Below are 18,054 nucleotides of genomic sequence, written 5' to 3'. Positions count from 1 at the left end.
CAAACGTATACATGATTACGACGTCATGTTTTTTTAATGGCTCGTAAACGCGCCAACTGATCATAGAGCCAACTGCCTGCCTTTCAGCCAATCAGGTAAGAGTATTTGACGAACGTGACGGCAACGCGATTAATATTCATTAGCTATTACTTTGCACGTCACAGTGGGGTTTATAAACTGTAGCAGAGTCATATTTAAGTAGTTGAATATAACTGGTGCAGCGGTTTTCTTGCGTCCAGACATCATTCAGAATCTGCACATCAGGTAAACATAAAACTTCACCGGACTCAACTTTATGACACTGCGCAATGAACTCTGTACTGCAAACTCTGAATGTTTTTGTCCTGAAGTAGCAAGCAATTATAAAGTTCCGTAATACTTTCTGCCCTGTATTTCTTTTTTTGACCAGAGACTTGTTCGTTTTGAATAAAGGAAATTAAAACTAGTTTCCAATGAAGAAGGCAGTGTTGTTTAGTTTGTGGGGTGGTGTTGTTACTCCCCATCTCACCCAGACATTTCAGAAGTTTGAAGACACTGCTGGTATTTCAGGGTAAGTGAGTTTTATTGGTTCTTTTGTTTATTTCTTAAAATATTTTATATAAAATAATAAATAATACTTTATTCATTTGTTTATGTTGTATTTATAATAAAAAAATATTTGTTTATATATATATATATATATTTTTTTTTTTTTGCCTTTTTAGTGTGTGTGTGTGTGTATATAAATATTCTTTTTTTAAATTTAATATATTTAATTTCCTGTTAAAATAGCAGTTCAAGGGTATGTGTTTTGCTTTAGGGGTTTCATAAAGAATGTGATTGCAAAACTTGGCAGTGAGAATGCACTGTATCGGGTGGAGAAAGGAAAAGTCACTCTAACTCAGGTCATTTTCATTCATTCATAAAATGTGTTCATGCATATGACATTGACAGTTTGTACTGTATGCAGTCTGCTTTAGTGCAACAAAAATATTTTCTTCTGTATCACTGGTTTCACATGTCAGATGATTCCTGAGTTTGAAGCTGAGTGTCAGAAGGTAGCGGCCGATCAGGGACTGTCTTTACCTGCACAGTTCTCAGCTCAGAAGCTTTTCAGTGACATTGGGCAGGTAGAATTCAATAAGCCGGTTCTTGATGCTGCAGCTGTCCTCTGTCGTCATGGTACGTTGCTTTCACATTGCGACTTGAGTGGTTTTAATTAAACCTTTTATCTTTTTCTCAAAGGAATTGTTGATTTATATCTTAAAGAAATAGTTCATAAAAAATGATAATTAGCTGATACTTTACAAACCCTCTGGCTGTCCAAAATGTAGATGAGTTTGTTTCTTCATCAGAACAGATTTGGAGAAATGTAGCATTCCATCACTTGTTCAACAGTGGATCCTTTGTATTGAATGGGTGCCATCAGAATGAGAGTCCAAGCAGCTGATAAAAACATCTCAGTAATCCACAACACTCCAGTCCATCAGTTAATGAGTGAAAAACTGTGAGTCCATAGTCCTTAATTATGCTTCTTCTAGTGAAAAAGTCCATCACCTGTTGTCCTCTCACATCAAAATCCACCAACATTTTTATTAAGAGCTGTTTTGGACAGTTTTCACTTTATCCAGTGCTTGATCTGTTCAGATTTTCTCTTCTCCTCTCGTTTTTGTATTATGGACTCATAAAGACTCATATTTTAGACAGAGGCAATGGTTTGAAATGGTTTGAAGTTGAAAACATCCAAAAGATTAATTTGTTTGTTACAAACATGCAGCTTTTTGCTTCACTAGTCATTACTTGATGTGGATTACTTGTAGATTATTCTGATGTTTTTATCAGCTGTTTGGACTCTCATTCTGACAGCAAACTCATCTACATCTGGGATGGTCTGAGGGGTGTATAAATTCTCAGCAAATAAAACATTTTTGGGTGAATTTTTCCTTTAAGGAATTGCAACCTGTGTCCTGGCCAATATCTGGGTGGATGACACTGATCAGAGAGACGGCATTGCTAGGATTCTCTCTGTATTAGAGAGCCGCTTCGACCTGGTTGTGCGATCTTGCTATGCTGGTGTCAGAATCCCAGAGCCAGATATCTTTACCAGTGCCCTTGAGAAACTTGCAGTTAAACCTCAAGAAGTAAGTGCAGTAAATCATTTCAGAAGCTCACCGATTGGAAATTGACAGCAGATTCAAAAGCTGTAACCAAATGCTCGTATAATTTTTCTTGATTAAGGCAGTCTGGTTGGATGTAGATGAGGAAAGTGTCAAGGCAGCTGAAGTTTTGGGAATGACGGCTGTTCATGTCAAGGACATCACTGAGGCTCTTAAGGAAATCCAGAAGCTTACAGGAATCGAGGTGAGCATTTCTGACCTTTAACCACATGATCCCAAGATTGCATCGATACACTTAAAAAAAATTATTGCAATTTTAATAGTGAAAGACTACAGAAATGTTATCTGTTAAAAGGTTAACAGCAAGTTCCCTTACTATATATACATATATACATAATATATATACAGTACAGACCAAAAGTTTGGAAACTTTACTATTTTTTATGTTTTTGAAAGAAGTTTCTTCTGCTCATCAAGCCTGTTTTTTTTTTGTTTAAAAATACAGAAAAAAACAGTAATATTGGGAAATATTATTACAACTATATACAAATATTATTTTGTTCTGTACTGTAAATATATAGGGTAAAAACCGTAATAAATCAAAAAAATACTTAAATTTACAGTTGTTGAAAGACTTTACAGTGAAAAAACATAACTTGAATTCCCTGTGTGACATTTGTCATTTAATGGTTTTAACTGTTAACAGGTCCCCAGTGATCTCCAGTCACCCTCTTGTGATCCTGAAAAGGTCTCTCATGGATATGTGAATATTAAGGTAATTTATAATGCTTATCTCTGTTTTACTTGTGCCAGAGTTCACTGGCAGTGTGTTATTGATAGAAAGGGTCATTAAAAGGGTGTTCCTCTGGTTTTCAGCCTGGCGTGAGGATCCACTATGTGGAGTTGGGAGACGGACCTCCTGTTCTTTTGTGCCATGGCTTCCCTGAGATTTGGTTTTCCTGGAGATATCAGGTGAGGAACTTCAACTCTTTCAGCTGATGCAGCTGAAATACAAGCCTTTGAAGGTAGTGAGATTATTGTGTAATTATCTGTTAAAGCTTAAAGATCAGGGCTGGTGGCCCATTGGTACTGATCATCCAAAACGGTGATTCATGAGTTTTCACTAATATATATCTTTGATTATGGCTCCGAGGGATTGGTAATAAAATAAGTCGCTTTGGATAATGAAAAAATGTATTGACGCTTGTAACACACTGTGATAATGCAAGTTATATTACATAATCTTACAACTTTTTTGTATTTTTTTTTTTTTAATTGAATGTATATTTTTAACTCTTTACTCCGTTTTATTACCTTAGCATAACATTACAGAAAAATGGTTAAGGGACTGGTGGCAAATTTCACATCTTTTTCTCTTCTGACCATCATAACTGATCTCTCTATATTTGTTCCTCTTTTGGAAAGTCATAGAAACATTAACATGGTTTTTCGTTTGCAATTTGAGCGAATGGGAGTGCAAAAAATGATTAGTTGTAGTTTGCATTTGCCACAAATTGATGTACCCAAATATTACGACTTGTGCATCTGAGAACCCTGGAAATGTGAAAAGATTCCACAGTGTAATGCATTTTTATTTTTATTTTTCAATCACTTTCTGAGGCACTTTACTATTATTTCTCATATTTGGGATTAGAGGTTTGAATTGTTTTTTCGTTTTTTTTGTTTCTCTTCAGATTCCAGCTTTGGCTGATGCTGGATTTAGGGTTCTGGCTCTTGACATGAAAGGCTACGGTGACTCCACTTCTCCAGCAGGTCCGTTATTATTAAATACATTATATACATGCTTTGTCTTTTTCTTCTGTTTTTTTTTTTTTTTTTTTACATTACATTTTACATTAACATGTTTTTATTCAAAGCGATTAACTAAAGAGGAACAAAAGCAAAAAGGAACAAAAGCACTTCATCAAGGAGCCAACAATATGCATATTATACAATACCAGGTTTGTTTTACAGCTAGATTAGGAAGCAAGCTAGAGAAGAAGAGAATTTTTTTGTGATTGTGTAAGTGCATTGGTTTAAGAGTGTGAGGTGGTTAAATGCTTGCAAAAGAGGTCTTCATCTGCTTCATGAAAGATATGCTTGCTTCATCAGTTTGGTTGGATGTTGAGTTGCAGCTCGTTCAACCAGAGGTTTTGGCCAGTGGTTTTTTGCATTATTGTGAAAACGCAAGAAGGCCTTTCGCAGTTTATTCTGTGCCCTTGGTGTGAATGCATTTTGTTTCTGATGAAAATTCACACAAGCTATTTTCTACTCTATGCATACTATAAAAACATATTAAAATCTAAGTACACTTGGATTTACATCACAATATGGCAGAAAAGATCTGTCTACTTCCGTTTTGACACTACTTTCAACACTGCACTTGTTAAAAGCAGTGTTAGTTGACTTTCAAAAAAATACAAGAAAGTTAAAAATGGCCTTAACCTTTTTTAATTGCATGCTATGATCAAGATACAGTAAATAAACAGTTCCGGCTGGAAACTGTATTGCTGTATTGCTTTAATAAGATAAGCAGTTATGTGTAATAGGTTATTTCAGCTAAAGAAACATTTATACATTTTGAAAACAGCTTTTTTGTTTGTTTTGTATACTTTGATGTCAGCTATGTTTTTAAGATGATCAACATTAACTTTCATCAGTGTTGGTAAGTTTGCAGAACAGGATGCTTTGATTTTGTTTGCAGTAGCAATAAAGCTTAAAAGGGGTTTTCAGATCTGTAAATTATACTTAAGTCAATGCATGAGTGAGAGATCCTAAAAACTGCTTCCGAGAGTTTGTTTTAAACGTATGCGTGCGCTACTTGCTCAAATGTCATGCTTTAGCTTTAAAAGCAGCATGAATTTCTAGGTAACTGGAATAAATGCCTGAAGGGATTCTAGCTCTCCAGTTCCTCTGTGATCAACATGCTGAGAATGAAAATAAGAAGCACTGCTCATTAGCATGTGCGTCAGGTCACTTCTGTGATGGGAATTGTTTTTTTTTTTTTTGTGGGGAAGTTTACATAAAGAACTGTGTGTGGAGTGACAGTGTATTTTTTTGAACAATATGGTACGAGAGGCTGTGCTGTTTTTTGAATTTGTTTTCTATTATAGCAAGTTCTCAAGGCCCTATTGCTTTTACAACATTGTTACAATGCAATACAAATATTAACATTGAGATTTTTTGATTAAGCATTTTATCAAATGTCCTTATGCTAAATTATGTGATACCTGTTAATTAAGGTTTACAATTGCGGTTTATTGTTGTTATTATTAAACCGCCCTGCATCACATTTGCTGAATGAATGCCAATACATGTTTCTTATGAATATTGGGGTGCTTCAAACATGAGCTGGATGATTTCTGCTACATTATGCTTTACTGCATCCAAACAGCGATAGAAAATTATAGATTTTGTAAAAAAAAAAAAGCTTATTTTGTAAAGTTATTAAAAATAATAAATTGAGTATTTATGCATTTTCCACTTGTTCCGAATTGTAAATCAAAATAGATTTTGAAAACTTCATTTTCAGACACTTTTGACTCATTTTGATATGTGCATTAAAGCTGATACATCATATTCTGAATATAATTTTAAATATCTTGTTGCTATTATTGCCATGTGAAAATGACAGACCATAGAATAAGCTCTGTTTCATTCCCATCTGTTTATGCAGACATTGAGGAGTACTCTCAAGAACAGATCATGCGGGTAAGTAAGACTAAACCATGTACATTTATAGCAAAACTGAAGTTCTGTTGCACAACACTTATCATTTTGTCTCTTTCTTTTGCCTTTTAGGATCTAGTGACATTTTTGGATAAAATGGTATGTATAGTTTTTACTTTAACACATGCATGTAATTACAGGAAGGCTGATTTATGATATTATATAATATTGAAAAACAAGAAAAAGGGCTGATAGTTTCACCCCTGTCTTGTTAAACATAGGGTTGGTACTTCAGAACCGGTTCTTCTTATTATGAACTGGTTTGCTTTACAAAAATACTGGAATGGAATGATTTTCATAATGTTTCATTAGATTTTTTTGGAGCATCTGCATGCTTCCACATTGTAGACAGAACAAAGTACTCAAATATACTACACAATGGTATTCATCTGGTTTGGTCTTGTCTGAATGTAGAGATCTTGACGTTCATTATCAGACCACTGATCTCTATCTGCTCTTTTGCACGTCTCAAAATAGGACCGTGTGTTTAACTGACAGAATGTGCTGAAGCTAAATGCAACTAAAAAAAAAATTTAGAAGAGCAGTTCCCCTTTTTTCAAGCCCTTTCATATGACTGCAGTGCTTTTTCAAAACTTTTTCCAGGCTATCAGGACATGCCATCATTTGGCAAGTTTAGTATGATAAAAAAGTTATCTCTGTTGTGATTCTCATTGGTACTTCTGCTTGCGTGAATGTTTTAAGTTGTCCTCCGAGCATCACACAACCATGTTTGGCAACAGAACTGAGAGGCTGAGACCTCATAAAACGGATGAGGGACTGTTTTTGAAAGTCTGTTCAACCATGTTTAGTTTGTCCACACCACAGTTAGACCAGCAGATTCTGCGTTGCAGATAACACATGATTTGCTTTTGTTTAGTAGAATAAAACACAAGAGTGTTGCAACCGTTAAGTGCATTTGTTTTACCAGTCTTGACCAGATTAGGTGAACGTGTTTTAGCTCAACTCATTTATATGGCGTGTTCTTAGTCAGTGATATGCAGTGAGATTTCTTCCTGTAGGCCTCATGATGTACATTCATCAAAGTGTCTTGAGGTGGTGGCCTTGGTCTTTCAAAACATGATGCTTTATGACTTCTGACTGATAATATGAAAGGTTATGCTATGTGTTAGTTTAACTATTGTCACAATATTTTTGGCATCACCGTTGCTCTATTCAGCTTTTGTGCAGCCGCTCAAAATGTTTTTTTGGAAAGAAATGAAATTTTTAGTCATCCAGTGTGCTTTTTTTTTTTTTTTTTTTTTTTGGTGGACTGTACAGCTCTTTGATGAGCTCTTTAAAACTTTATGATTGAGAAAGAATTGTATTACTGAATGTAGTTGACAAGCCTGGAAGTGCACTCTGTAGTATATGAATGAATGCCCCCTACTAACTATTTATAAATTATTTATAACTATTTATGTAATGATAATGTCTGTGAGGACAAATCGTAATCCTACATCATGAATTGGCTGGTTCTGTTCTCTTCTATTTCATAGATTTTCAATTTTATCATGGTAATGCCTCTGTGCACAACTGTAGAAATTATTTACCAATTCTGGTGCATGGTTTTTATGCTTAACTAAGAAAAAAACGATTAACAATATTAAGAAAAAAGAAAAGAAAAAAGAAAAATATTATGATATTAGTTGACAAACATAAAAGAAAAAAAGAAAAGTTGATGCACTCAAATTACTAAATGAAAAAAATAAACCAAAATTGAAATAAAAATAAATTAAACCTAAATAGTAATATAATAAATAATAAGAGAAATTGAGAACTTGATTGAAAATAATCATGAAATAAAAATGTTACGATTTAAAAAAAAAAAAAATATTATATATATATACCGGTAATTGTAGTTTTGATGCTTGTTTTATTTGTTTATTGCCTTTAGCATTTTGAATCTGGAGGAAAAATAATTGAAAATAAGATCTTAATAATAATTATGAAAGTACATGCACATTACATTACATAAAAAAAGTATTAATCCTAATATAGTATATATTATTACTTAGGCTTCTTGTGGTTTTGGACTGAATTATGATTTCCCATGTCATGATATTTTCTTGTGAAATTCACCCAACTGAAGTGTGTTCATTAATGCACAGATGTGTTTATGATTTGGTCTTTCTGCTCCGCAGGGCATTCCTCAGGTCACTCTGGTGGGTCATGACTGGGGCGGTTCTCTGGTGTGGAACATGGCACAGTTTCATCCTGAGCGAGTGAGGTATTGCATTTCAGTGAGAATCCCTAACAAAATGATTCAGGAGTGCCATGAGCGTTGGATGTCCTCATATTGTTATGCACAGTGCACAGAAATACACACTTTTTCTTCCCATGCTAATCATTTTGTTTTAATCAATCATGCAGGGCCGTGGCGTCTCTCAACACACCCCTTTTTCCTGTGGATCCAAAAACAAATCCAATGGAGAGACTCAAGGCCATGCCTATCTTTGATTACCAGATATACTTTCAGAAGCCTGTGAGTGGTTATCAATATCAAATTAAGTTGGAAATATATATATATATATATATATATATATATATATATATATATATATATATATATATATTACACACACACACACACACACACACACACACACACACACACACACACACACACTTTTATATAATAATTTATATTATGTATTATTATTAATTGTTTATAATATATAATTTTGTAATATGTTTGTAATATATATATATATATTAATTATAATATTTAAATGTTATATAGATATATAATAATAGTATGTTATAAATATTTCATAATTATACCCTGACTAATTACTAATATTTGACTAATAATAACTTTGTATTATATTAATTATAATATTGAAATATGTTTATTTATATATAAATAAGGTTACAATATCTAAAGTGTATTTCAATATTTACTAATACATTATTAAAATCAAACATAATTTGTTGATATAATTAATGTAATAATAACTATATATATATATATATATATATATATATATACACAAATACAAAAAAGTTATCAGGTAATATTATTTAATAGACCTTAGCTAACATGAACTAACAATAAATTAGTTGTATTTTTATTATTGATTAATTTATGATTTTTTTTGTGCTGTTTTTATTGTTATATCAGGGTGTCGCAGAGGCTGAACTGGAGAAAAACCTTGAGCGAACCTTCAAACTGATGTTCAATGCAAGTAATGAAACTGTAAGTTCTGAGTTTCAGTGACCGTTTATCTTGATCATGTCTCCCAGGCTTAGAATGGGGAAAATACCATTGAAGTGTTTTGGTATACAAAACATTTACACTATATTCCATGTTTTCTAAAGCATTATGATCGCTTTCTGTTAGCTGTATTTTGTTATGTGTTAAATGATTCTTTAAAAGAGGTTAGTGGTCACTTGTGTGTATTTATGAAGTGTGTAAAAATGCATGTATTTTAAAAAGTAGTTCAGTAAAGTAGTTATAATTCATGTTGCACCAGCAAGCATCTGGACTGAGCACGATCCTTGTGCACTTCTTCTGAAGTGACACAGTTATCTGTTAGATATTTACATTGCTTATTGCCGGCATCAGATGGAGATCACGGAGGCGATGTGTGTGCGTTTGGTGGTAAATGACCCGGCATCATAATGAGGGCCACTTAAAGGGCTCCCATCCGGGACTCTGATCCTGGACTAATGAATCACAAATGGTAGGCCGGCCATCGTTCAGGCTCAGGTAGCCACACGCTGCATCTTAATGAGTGTTGAAGCAGACGGAGATCTCTAGACACAACCCCCTTCTGCTGCACCGCGTCCCACCGATAAATCACCCTGGAGGAGGGGAGACACAAATTGCATTCACACGTATCAATGCCATTTATCCAACGAAGAACCACTTTATTTATACAACAGCCATTTGAAGGAAACCTGTGAATATGTTTCATTTTTTTATTTAAATGGGAACATTGAGTATTTTTAACATGTATTTCCTCTGTTGGTGGTTTCTAGGGTGTTGTTATTGATGTTGTTGGTGATATTCTAGTCTTATTATATGTAATTCTGGGATTTTTGTTATGATCCACCAGGTGAAAACTGTAAGTCACTTATTTCCTCAACCAGCTGCACATTTTTTGATGTGTAATTCACATCCTTACTACATAGCAGCACCTTTTAAAGAGGAAAGGACTTGAGGAAAAACACACTCAGAATACATTAGCAGCTGCAGTATTGTTAATTGAAATAAAGCATAAATATTAGATGAAAGCCTAAATGTAAAAAAAATTGCAAAGCGAAATTTCACATTTTTGTTTAAGATGAATAACTTAAATTACTAAAACTGTAATAAATGTTCATAAAATTACTAAAATTAAAAGAAAAACTGAAAATATAAAGATATGCTAATAAAAATGTGCAAAAATATGAATTAACATGAAAACTAAAATTATAGTGTTTATAAATATTTTGAGTTCAAATTTTTTTAGTTAGTTGCCAAGGCAATTTCTAATTTTTAAAACTACTAAAACTGAAATATTTAAATAATATTTTAAAAATAAAATTTTTGAAATAAATAAACAGAAATATTAAAAATATATAAAATTACTAAAACTTAAACTAAAATTTAAACAATAACCGAAAAAAAAACATAAATAATTCTAAATATTAAATAATATTAATGAAAACTTACAAATTTAGTATTTATTAATATTTTGAATAAGATTTAAATTTTATATTTTTAGTTTTATTTTATATTCGGCTAGACACCATAAGGCATAATTTCTATTTCATTTTTGTTTAAGTTGAAGTACTAAAACTGAAATAAAAAAAAATTCTAGATAAAAAGAAATAGTAAAGAACAATTGAATAAAAATGACAACTTACATTTTAAACTAAAGTTTAAATTGAAAACCTTTAAATATACAAATAAAAGTTCATTTAAAATATTAATAAATAGTGTGTAAATAATACTTCAATAATACTGGCAACCACCTAAAACATCTTCTCTATAATCTGCAGAAACCATTTCCTAGCACCGCTGGAGTCTGCAAGAGAGGTAAGAAAGTACATCAAACTATGTGTTTTTATTATTTGATGAAGAATGGCAGAGGATTGGCAGCATCATTAGCTTCTGTTATGCCGTCAGCTTCTGGTTTAGTTCAGTGTTTTTGTATTGAGAAATGAATGCATGTTTAATCTGAGTTGCACTCGAGAAGAACGGTACAAACTGTTCGTGCACCGAGCCTCACAAAGACTGCACTGGCCTTATGGTTTTTCTTGTCTGCTCTTTTGTTTATCAGGTGGATTATTTGTGGGGTCACCTGAAGATCCGCCCCGCAGTGCTATTCTGAGCGAGTCTGCGCTGCAGTACTACGTTCAGCAGTACACCAAGAGTGGCTTCAGGTATACTGAGCAATCAGTCCAAAATGTGCATCATATTAATGTGTGTGTTCATAAGCAAAATGTGATTTAATTAACTACAGTAGGACACGTTGGTTGTCAGACAACATTTTCAATTTTGATAACTTCATAGTAAATCTCATTAACCCCAAAATAAAAATCGTCATCATTTACTCACTGTCAAGTTGACTTTAAACCTGTATGATTTGCATGATGATAAAACATAAAATCCTAAAAAATTTCAATTTTCTTAAAAATATTATTTTATGACATTTTCAAAATTCTAAATGGTTCTTAAATTACTCAAAGACTCATACAGCATACATACATATATATATATATATATATATATATATATATATATATAATGCATATATATATATATATATATATATATATATATATATATATATATATGCATAAATGAGTAGCATGGATTTTCGAGACAGATTCTTTTTTTATGGTGCATATACTTGCATATTTAGTATTTAATATGTGCTATTCATTTGCTATTTTTCTTTTTTATTCTTCGCGTATACAGCATTTATATTTGCTATTGTGTTTATATATTTACTAAGGACTATTTTTATATTCTTGTGATCTATTCTTCCACAGTATGAAGGAAATCATATGTTTTGAAATGACAGAGTGTTTATGTGAGCTAAGCCTTTAAGCGTGAGGCACTGATAATGAATGCATGCTCATGCACATGACATGGATGACTTGTTGTCACTGAGAGTCTGGTTTTGTCCCAGGGGTCCTCTGAACTGGTACCGTAACGGGGAGAGGAACTGGCTGTGGATGTGTTCCAGGCCGAGGGGCAAGGCAAGTGTTCTCACCATGAATATTGATGCAGATTAACTGATTGATGCTGTTATTTCATTCTGCAAATGCAATTAAAACTTGATACTAAAATAACAATTTTGTGACTTTATTTTCAAAAAACTAATATGTTACACACTGTATCTTAAGAAACTGACTTTTAAAAAATGCAATAATTTCATAAGACTTTCAAAACTAATTTGGTTCGTTGAAAGTAGATGAATTAAAATGCTTCTGCCGTCACAGATCATGATGCCAGCTTTAATGGTGACCGCAGGAAAGGACCCTGTTCTTCTGCCAGCCTTTGCCACAGGCATGGAGAACCTGGTGAGACAGCAACTCTGTTATTCTTGTATTATGTTAATGCTGCATTCAGATCATGTTACAGTATAATTACCATAATTAAGACTTGGAGTTATTCACGTCCTCCGACTCACAGATTTATGGAAGCTTATTTACAGCATGGAATAAAAAATAAAAAGCATCTCACAAAATTCTGGATATAATTTTTTCTCTTAAGCGTTAACATCAGAACTCTAGGAATTCTGAGAATTTTTTTTTTCTCCTGAAAAATCATAATTTTGAAATATAAAGTCAGAATTCTTTTTTTTTTTTTTTTTTTATGTATGTATGTCACACAGTTCTGATTTTATATCTTGCAGTCATATCTTGCAACTTATATCTCAATTTATTTATATCTCAAAATTCTAATAAAAAAGTCAGAATCTGTAGCAGGAATAAGCTTCCTTACAAAACATTAGTGTCTATGGTGAGTTTAGGGTTATATCTTATACAGCGTTTATGTAATGTTGTGTTGTCCATGTGAGCTGTCTTGATGTCTTGTTTCGGTCTGAAGGTCCCCAACCTCACCAGAGGACACATTGAGGAGTGTGGCCACTGGACTCAGATGGAGAGGTAAGATTCACTGGAAACTGATGTTTGTGAGACCGTTTTTCCACCAAAAAAATGATGCCACTTCCTGGATGACAGTGACTTTCAGGAACTGGCCTTTGTTAATTTTTACAAACACAATGGTAAGTGATATTAAGAACCGAGAGAAACCATATTCCCAAGCAGATGTTTTATTTATTAAACCAAAATTATCTTTAACCACATCAACTCTGGGGACCCACCGGTGGGTCCAATATTGCATATGCCTAATTCTCAAAAAATCAAAATAACAGCTGAAGTGGTTAACTAAAATGGTGAAATTATTAAATATGCAGCCCTTTGTTCACTTAATTGTGCTATTGTGAAAAAACATGTCATTATAAGTTGACTTTATTTCATCCATCATTTTTTACATGAACATGTACTGCATAACAAGAATGATTCGTTACAGATATATTGACATTAAACTTAATCAAAAACTCGTATAGCAACAGTTTACATGTTTGAATGGCTTTAAAATGACATGGTGCCCCTTAAATGTCAGCAAGGTAGCAGGAATACATGGTTCCAGTTAAATTGGAGAAAAAAAAATAATTGACAGACTGTCTGACCTTTAGTACTTTGGGTGACTGTTGTTATATGGGGAGTGTAATAATTGATAGAATAAAATGGTTATTACGATGTTAGGTTAGCTGGATTAGATGCTCAGACTGAGTGGGATATGGCCTACAATGCTTGTTTGAGTCTTTTATATTCTGAAACGTGTGCATCATTTTTCTTCCCATCATTTCTTGATTTCTCTCAGATCAAATGCTAGACTGATATCATCAGTAAATACTTTGAGTCGTATTAATTCAGCAGCAGTTACCAGGTTATTCTCATGAAAACTCTCAAGGATATATATTCAGGTTGTGTTTCATCCCAAATATGATATTTGTATGATATTTATTAATAGATTTTATGTTTTGTGACTCGGGTTATAATACGTAATAAAAAAAGAAGAAAATAAAGTATAGAATTATATAAGTAAATAATTATTAATAAGCAATACATAATTAAATAATCAAATAAAATAATAAAAAAGTTAAACCGTAAAAAGCTTGCTTTTAATATTAAATAAATTATTAAAATTGACTAAAATAACAAAAAATATAACTTGATGTAAAAAAAATTATATATTATACACATTAAAAAAATAAACACAACAAGAAATGACAAAAACACTTGATATAATTACATAAACTGATAAAAATGGATAACAAAATATAAAAATATAACATTAATAAAAAAATATTAACAAAATATATAATAGTATATTAGTGGTACTAAAAAACACTTTTTCAAACAAATCATGGTGCAAAAATAGGCTTAATTTTCCTTGTGCAAGAAACGTAACTTATAATATTTGTTTGATATATATTTGGTTTATAGGTATTGTTTCTTTTTTATTTGGATGAAAGACATGTTCAACCCAGACCCATGTTCAAATCTCTGAAATGTACATCAGCAACAAATTGCATCGTGCTGAAAGCATTTTCAGGATGCTTGTGTCAAAACAGTCTATTATTCTCTGACAGACCACTGTTCATTGTCATTTATCAGCCTTTTAGAGCAGCAGCACGTGTTACCATCCAGCATTTCTTACGGAGAAGAGCGGTTTTAATGAAGGATTGCTCAGATCCAGGGTTTCCATCATTCAACAGGGTCATCACCAGCCAATCACATAAATAACAGAAACGTGACCAAGACAGAAAGATCCAGCTTATTTCAAGGTTAAACCACCATATAGACAAAAACATTCCTCTTACAGTATGTGTCATTTAAAACATACAAACCCAAAACCACTAGAACTTCCATCCAATAAAACCGGATGAAGAAAGCATCCAGCTCATATTTCACCCAACAGAAAGAAATAATGGTGCATATTTTACTGTAGGCATACATAATAAGAAGCTATAAAATAGGAAGAAAATTAGAAATTGTCCCGTTTCCAATGCTTTTCCAGAAACTTCAGTTGTTAACAATGCTCCACATCTCATGTGCATATTGCAAAATTAACTAAGTTTTTGCAAACTGCTTTTCTAAAAATGACCCACAGTGTTGGCTGAAGGGTGAAATGTACATTACTTGTCCTTTAAAGTGTGAAAGATGGCCTGAAGCTGTTGGCAGATGATGTCAGATAAGTCATAAATGGAAACCAAACCCACCTGCTGTGTATCTCACACCACCAACGGCTCTTTCCGTTCAGGTCATGGGGCATTTCAAAGCTTTATACTGTTAAAACCCGCTGTTTCAGTTAGAGCTGGCAGATTTACTTGACATATAACGTTACTTGGCTTTGCAAAACTTGCCACCACAATCCTAAAGTGTCAGTGCACTGTAAAAAAAAATACTTTCTTCAGGCGTGTTCACACCAAGAACGACAACAATAAAGATATGGAGTCCACACCGCGTCTATATTGATAAAGACACAGAGAAACCATGTCATTGGAATCTCTTTCAGAATTTTTTTTTCCAGCTGATGAGCGATTAAAAACATCGACAGCCAATCAGAATCAATCCTGTTATAAAGAGCTTGAGAATTTAAAGCGGCAGGTGAGCGTGTGCTTGGAATAAACAGATGGGCTAATATCTTTATAGACATCATTCTTAGTGTAAACGGACCTTTACTCTATTTCTTTTCCAGCACAAATATCTAAAAACTCTTAAATCAAGACATTTATTTGAGAAGCCAAATCACATTAGATTTTAATTATCTTAACACAAGAAAAATAAACTTAAGCCTTTTAGAAACAAAAATGTATTATTATTATTATTACTATTATCATAGCTTTGTGTGTGTGTGTGTGTGTGTATATATAATATATATATACACACACACACATACACACATACCACACAAAGCTATAATAATAATAATATATATATATATATATAAAATATAAGATCATGTATATTAAGTTTGCATATAGAAAATGAAGCCTTTTCTAGGACCGTTAAGATATTTAAGATGTACATTTTTATAGAGATTTATATAATGGATAGTTGATACACATTTTAATGATTTAAAATAAAATAAAAATTATGTATTTATAATTAAGTCAACCAAAGTAGGGGTTATTATCTTTTAACTAAAATGAAAATCATAAAAAAATTAAATTGAAATAGAATATGCAAATACACTTAATTTCTGCTATATATATATTTATTTATCTTACCTCTATATATATATATATATATATATATATATAAGAATAAACCTATTTTAAAGGAACAATTCTTTTTCTTGCCTCATTTTTTCAGAAAACAAGACTTGATATCTTATTTCATTTTGCTTCTTTGTACTAGAAAACAAGACAAAAATACTTATCAAGAAAATGATTTGGTCTGTCTTCTCAAGCCTGATCTGTATGACAGTGGTTTCATGGTAATGTCCTTGTCGTGTGGTTAATGCTCCTCTAATGATCCGTCCCTCAATCAGAGCAGAGCGTGATTTTAACCGTCCTCTCCACACTGACCCGAGGGCTCTGTAACGCAACCCCTGCGGCTGTAAATTATTTTAACGTCTCTTGACCTCCATCACCCTCTCAACCCTCCACTGAACTTCAGCAATCAATAGATGAACGCTGATATTCTGAAGCTGTCAGAAAACGCCTGGCTTCATTTTCCAAACAGGCCATGTGACGTGACCTCATGACCCCATAAGACAATGACACCCTGTTAAGAGAACGATGCTTCTCTGAACTTACATCAGGGTCAGAGTGATTTTTTATTTTTTTTTATCTCTTGTGACGCTGGTTTGTGGTTGCTACCTTTATAAGATGGGAAGTGTGTTCACTGGGGCTTGCTAAATGTGATGAGATATATATATATATATATATATATATATATATATATATATATATATATAGCATTCATGGTTTTGAAAAACCAAACACTGCTAAGTATTAAAGTTGAGTATAAGTTCATCATCCTGCAGCATTTAAAGTCTTGTTTAGGTGCTTTACTAACAATGTAAAGCATTCAATATTAAAATGTTATTAAAAACTAAAAGATGCATTAGGGGTGTTGTTAGCCCAGTGGATAAGACACATAGCTTTGGTGTGAGAGACCTGGGTTCGAATCCACTGTGAGACACCAATGTGTCCCTGAGCAAGACACTTAACCGCTAGTTGCTCCAGAGGTGTGCGACCTCTGACATATATAGCAATTGTAAGTCGCTTTGGATAAAAGCGCCAGCTAAATGTAAATTTAATTTTCATTTATTTTAAATCGAAGTACTAAAATAAATAAATCAAATTCTAATTTAAAATGTCATCAAAAACTAGTAAAAAGTAACCCTGAAGTTGCTTCAGTCCAGTACGTGTTTGAAATATTACTGACAATTTAAATGTTATTCTTTAGTTTACTTTAACAAAATCAGAAAAGATTTCACAACAAAAAGGCACATGAACCATCAGCTGAAGGTGAACATTTATACAATGATGCCAAAAGGCCTTTTACTGCTCAAAAAAGTATAAACGATCAATCAGACGACAGAAAGCATGTAGTAGATTGTGTATGAAGTTTTTAATTTTTTTTAGCAAAATTTTGATTTAAGAAACTAGAATTCTAAGAGACTTAGAAATACGTGTATCCTTCATAATACTAATGAATGGTTCAAATGAGCCATATTAATAGAAAGCATCACTAATTATTTTAATGTGGTAGTCATTTGAGGTTATATCACATGATCAGATCAGTTCAATCTCTTCTTCTCTTCTCTCTTCAGGCCTGCAGAGCTCAATCAAATCCTCATCTCCTGGCTGAAGGAAACACACCAGAAAGCCTCGATCCCTGTTCATCCCAAGCTATGAGAGCATGATCTTGATTTAACTATCCATCCGCCAGCTAAAGCGCACTAATGTCCAGACTTGCTGATTACATAATAATTTCAGTAGTCCAGTACTTTCCATATGAAGTCTTCTGTAATACACTGCAATTATGAAGAACTGTTTTTTTAATGCAATGTCTATTTATACTGTGCAAATAGCATAGTATCTTCACATTTCACCTTTAGTTCAATAATCTCTGTTTATATTTCCTGTGAACAGCATCTGTTACTGTTTGCAATCTGCCTTTTTAATCGTTTTATTATGACTTTTTTTTT

At 32.7% G+C, this 18,054-nt stretch overlaps 1 protein-coding gene across 1 annotated transcript; it reads left to right on the top strand.

Annotated features, from left to right (window-relative positions):
• The first annotated feature begins 131 nt into the window (after window positions 1–131).
• Window positions 132–18,054, top strand: LOC132111288 (bifunctional epoxide hydrolase 2-like). The gene is made up of 20 exons (XM_059518449.1): window positions 132–264; window positions 410–550; window positions 800–884; window positions 1,005–1,161; window positions 1,930–2,120; window positions 2,218–2,340; window positions 2,803–2,871; window positions 2,973–3,068; window positions 3,791–3,869; window positions 5,773–5,807; window positions 5,898–5,924; window positions 7,967–8,052; window positions 8,196–8,307; window positions 8,947–9,021; window positions 10,812–10,848; window positions 11,093–11,195; window positions 11,948–12,017; window positions 12,261–12,341; window positions 12,871–12,929; window positions 17,677–18,054. The coding sequence occupies exons 2-20, from the start codon at window positions 453–455 to the stop codon at window positions 17,759–17,761; spliced, it is 1,668 nt and encodes a 555-aa protein (XP_059374432.1). The 5' UTR covers window positions 132–264; window positions 410–452; the 3' UTR covers window positions 17,762–18,054.

The sequence above is a fragment of the Carassius carassius genome, chromosome 31, assembly GCF_963082965.1.
Source record: "Carassius carassius chromosome 31, fCarCar2.1, whole genome shotgun sequence".
NCBI classification, from domain to species: domain Eukaryota; kingdom Metazoa; phylum Chordata; class Actinopteri; order Cypriniformes; family Cyprinidae; genus Carassius; species Carassius carassius.
This window is presented reverse-complemented; position numbering and strand designations above follow the sequence as displayed.

Excerpts from the sequence above, each read along its gene's own strand:
- LOC132111288 (XM_059518449.1), top strand. The coding sequence starts at position 453 with ATGAAGAAGGCAGTGTTGTTTAGTTTGTGGGGTGGTGTTGTTACTCCC. Across the intron at positions 551-799 it reads GACACTGCTGGTATTTCAGG|GGGTTTCATAAAGAATGTGA; the intron begins GTAAGTGAGTTT and ends GTTTTGCTTTAG. Across the intron at positions 8,308-8,946 it reads AGATATACTTTCAGAAGCCT|GGTGTCGCAGAGGCTGAACT; the intron begins GTGAGTGGTTAT and ends TTGTTATATCAG.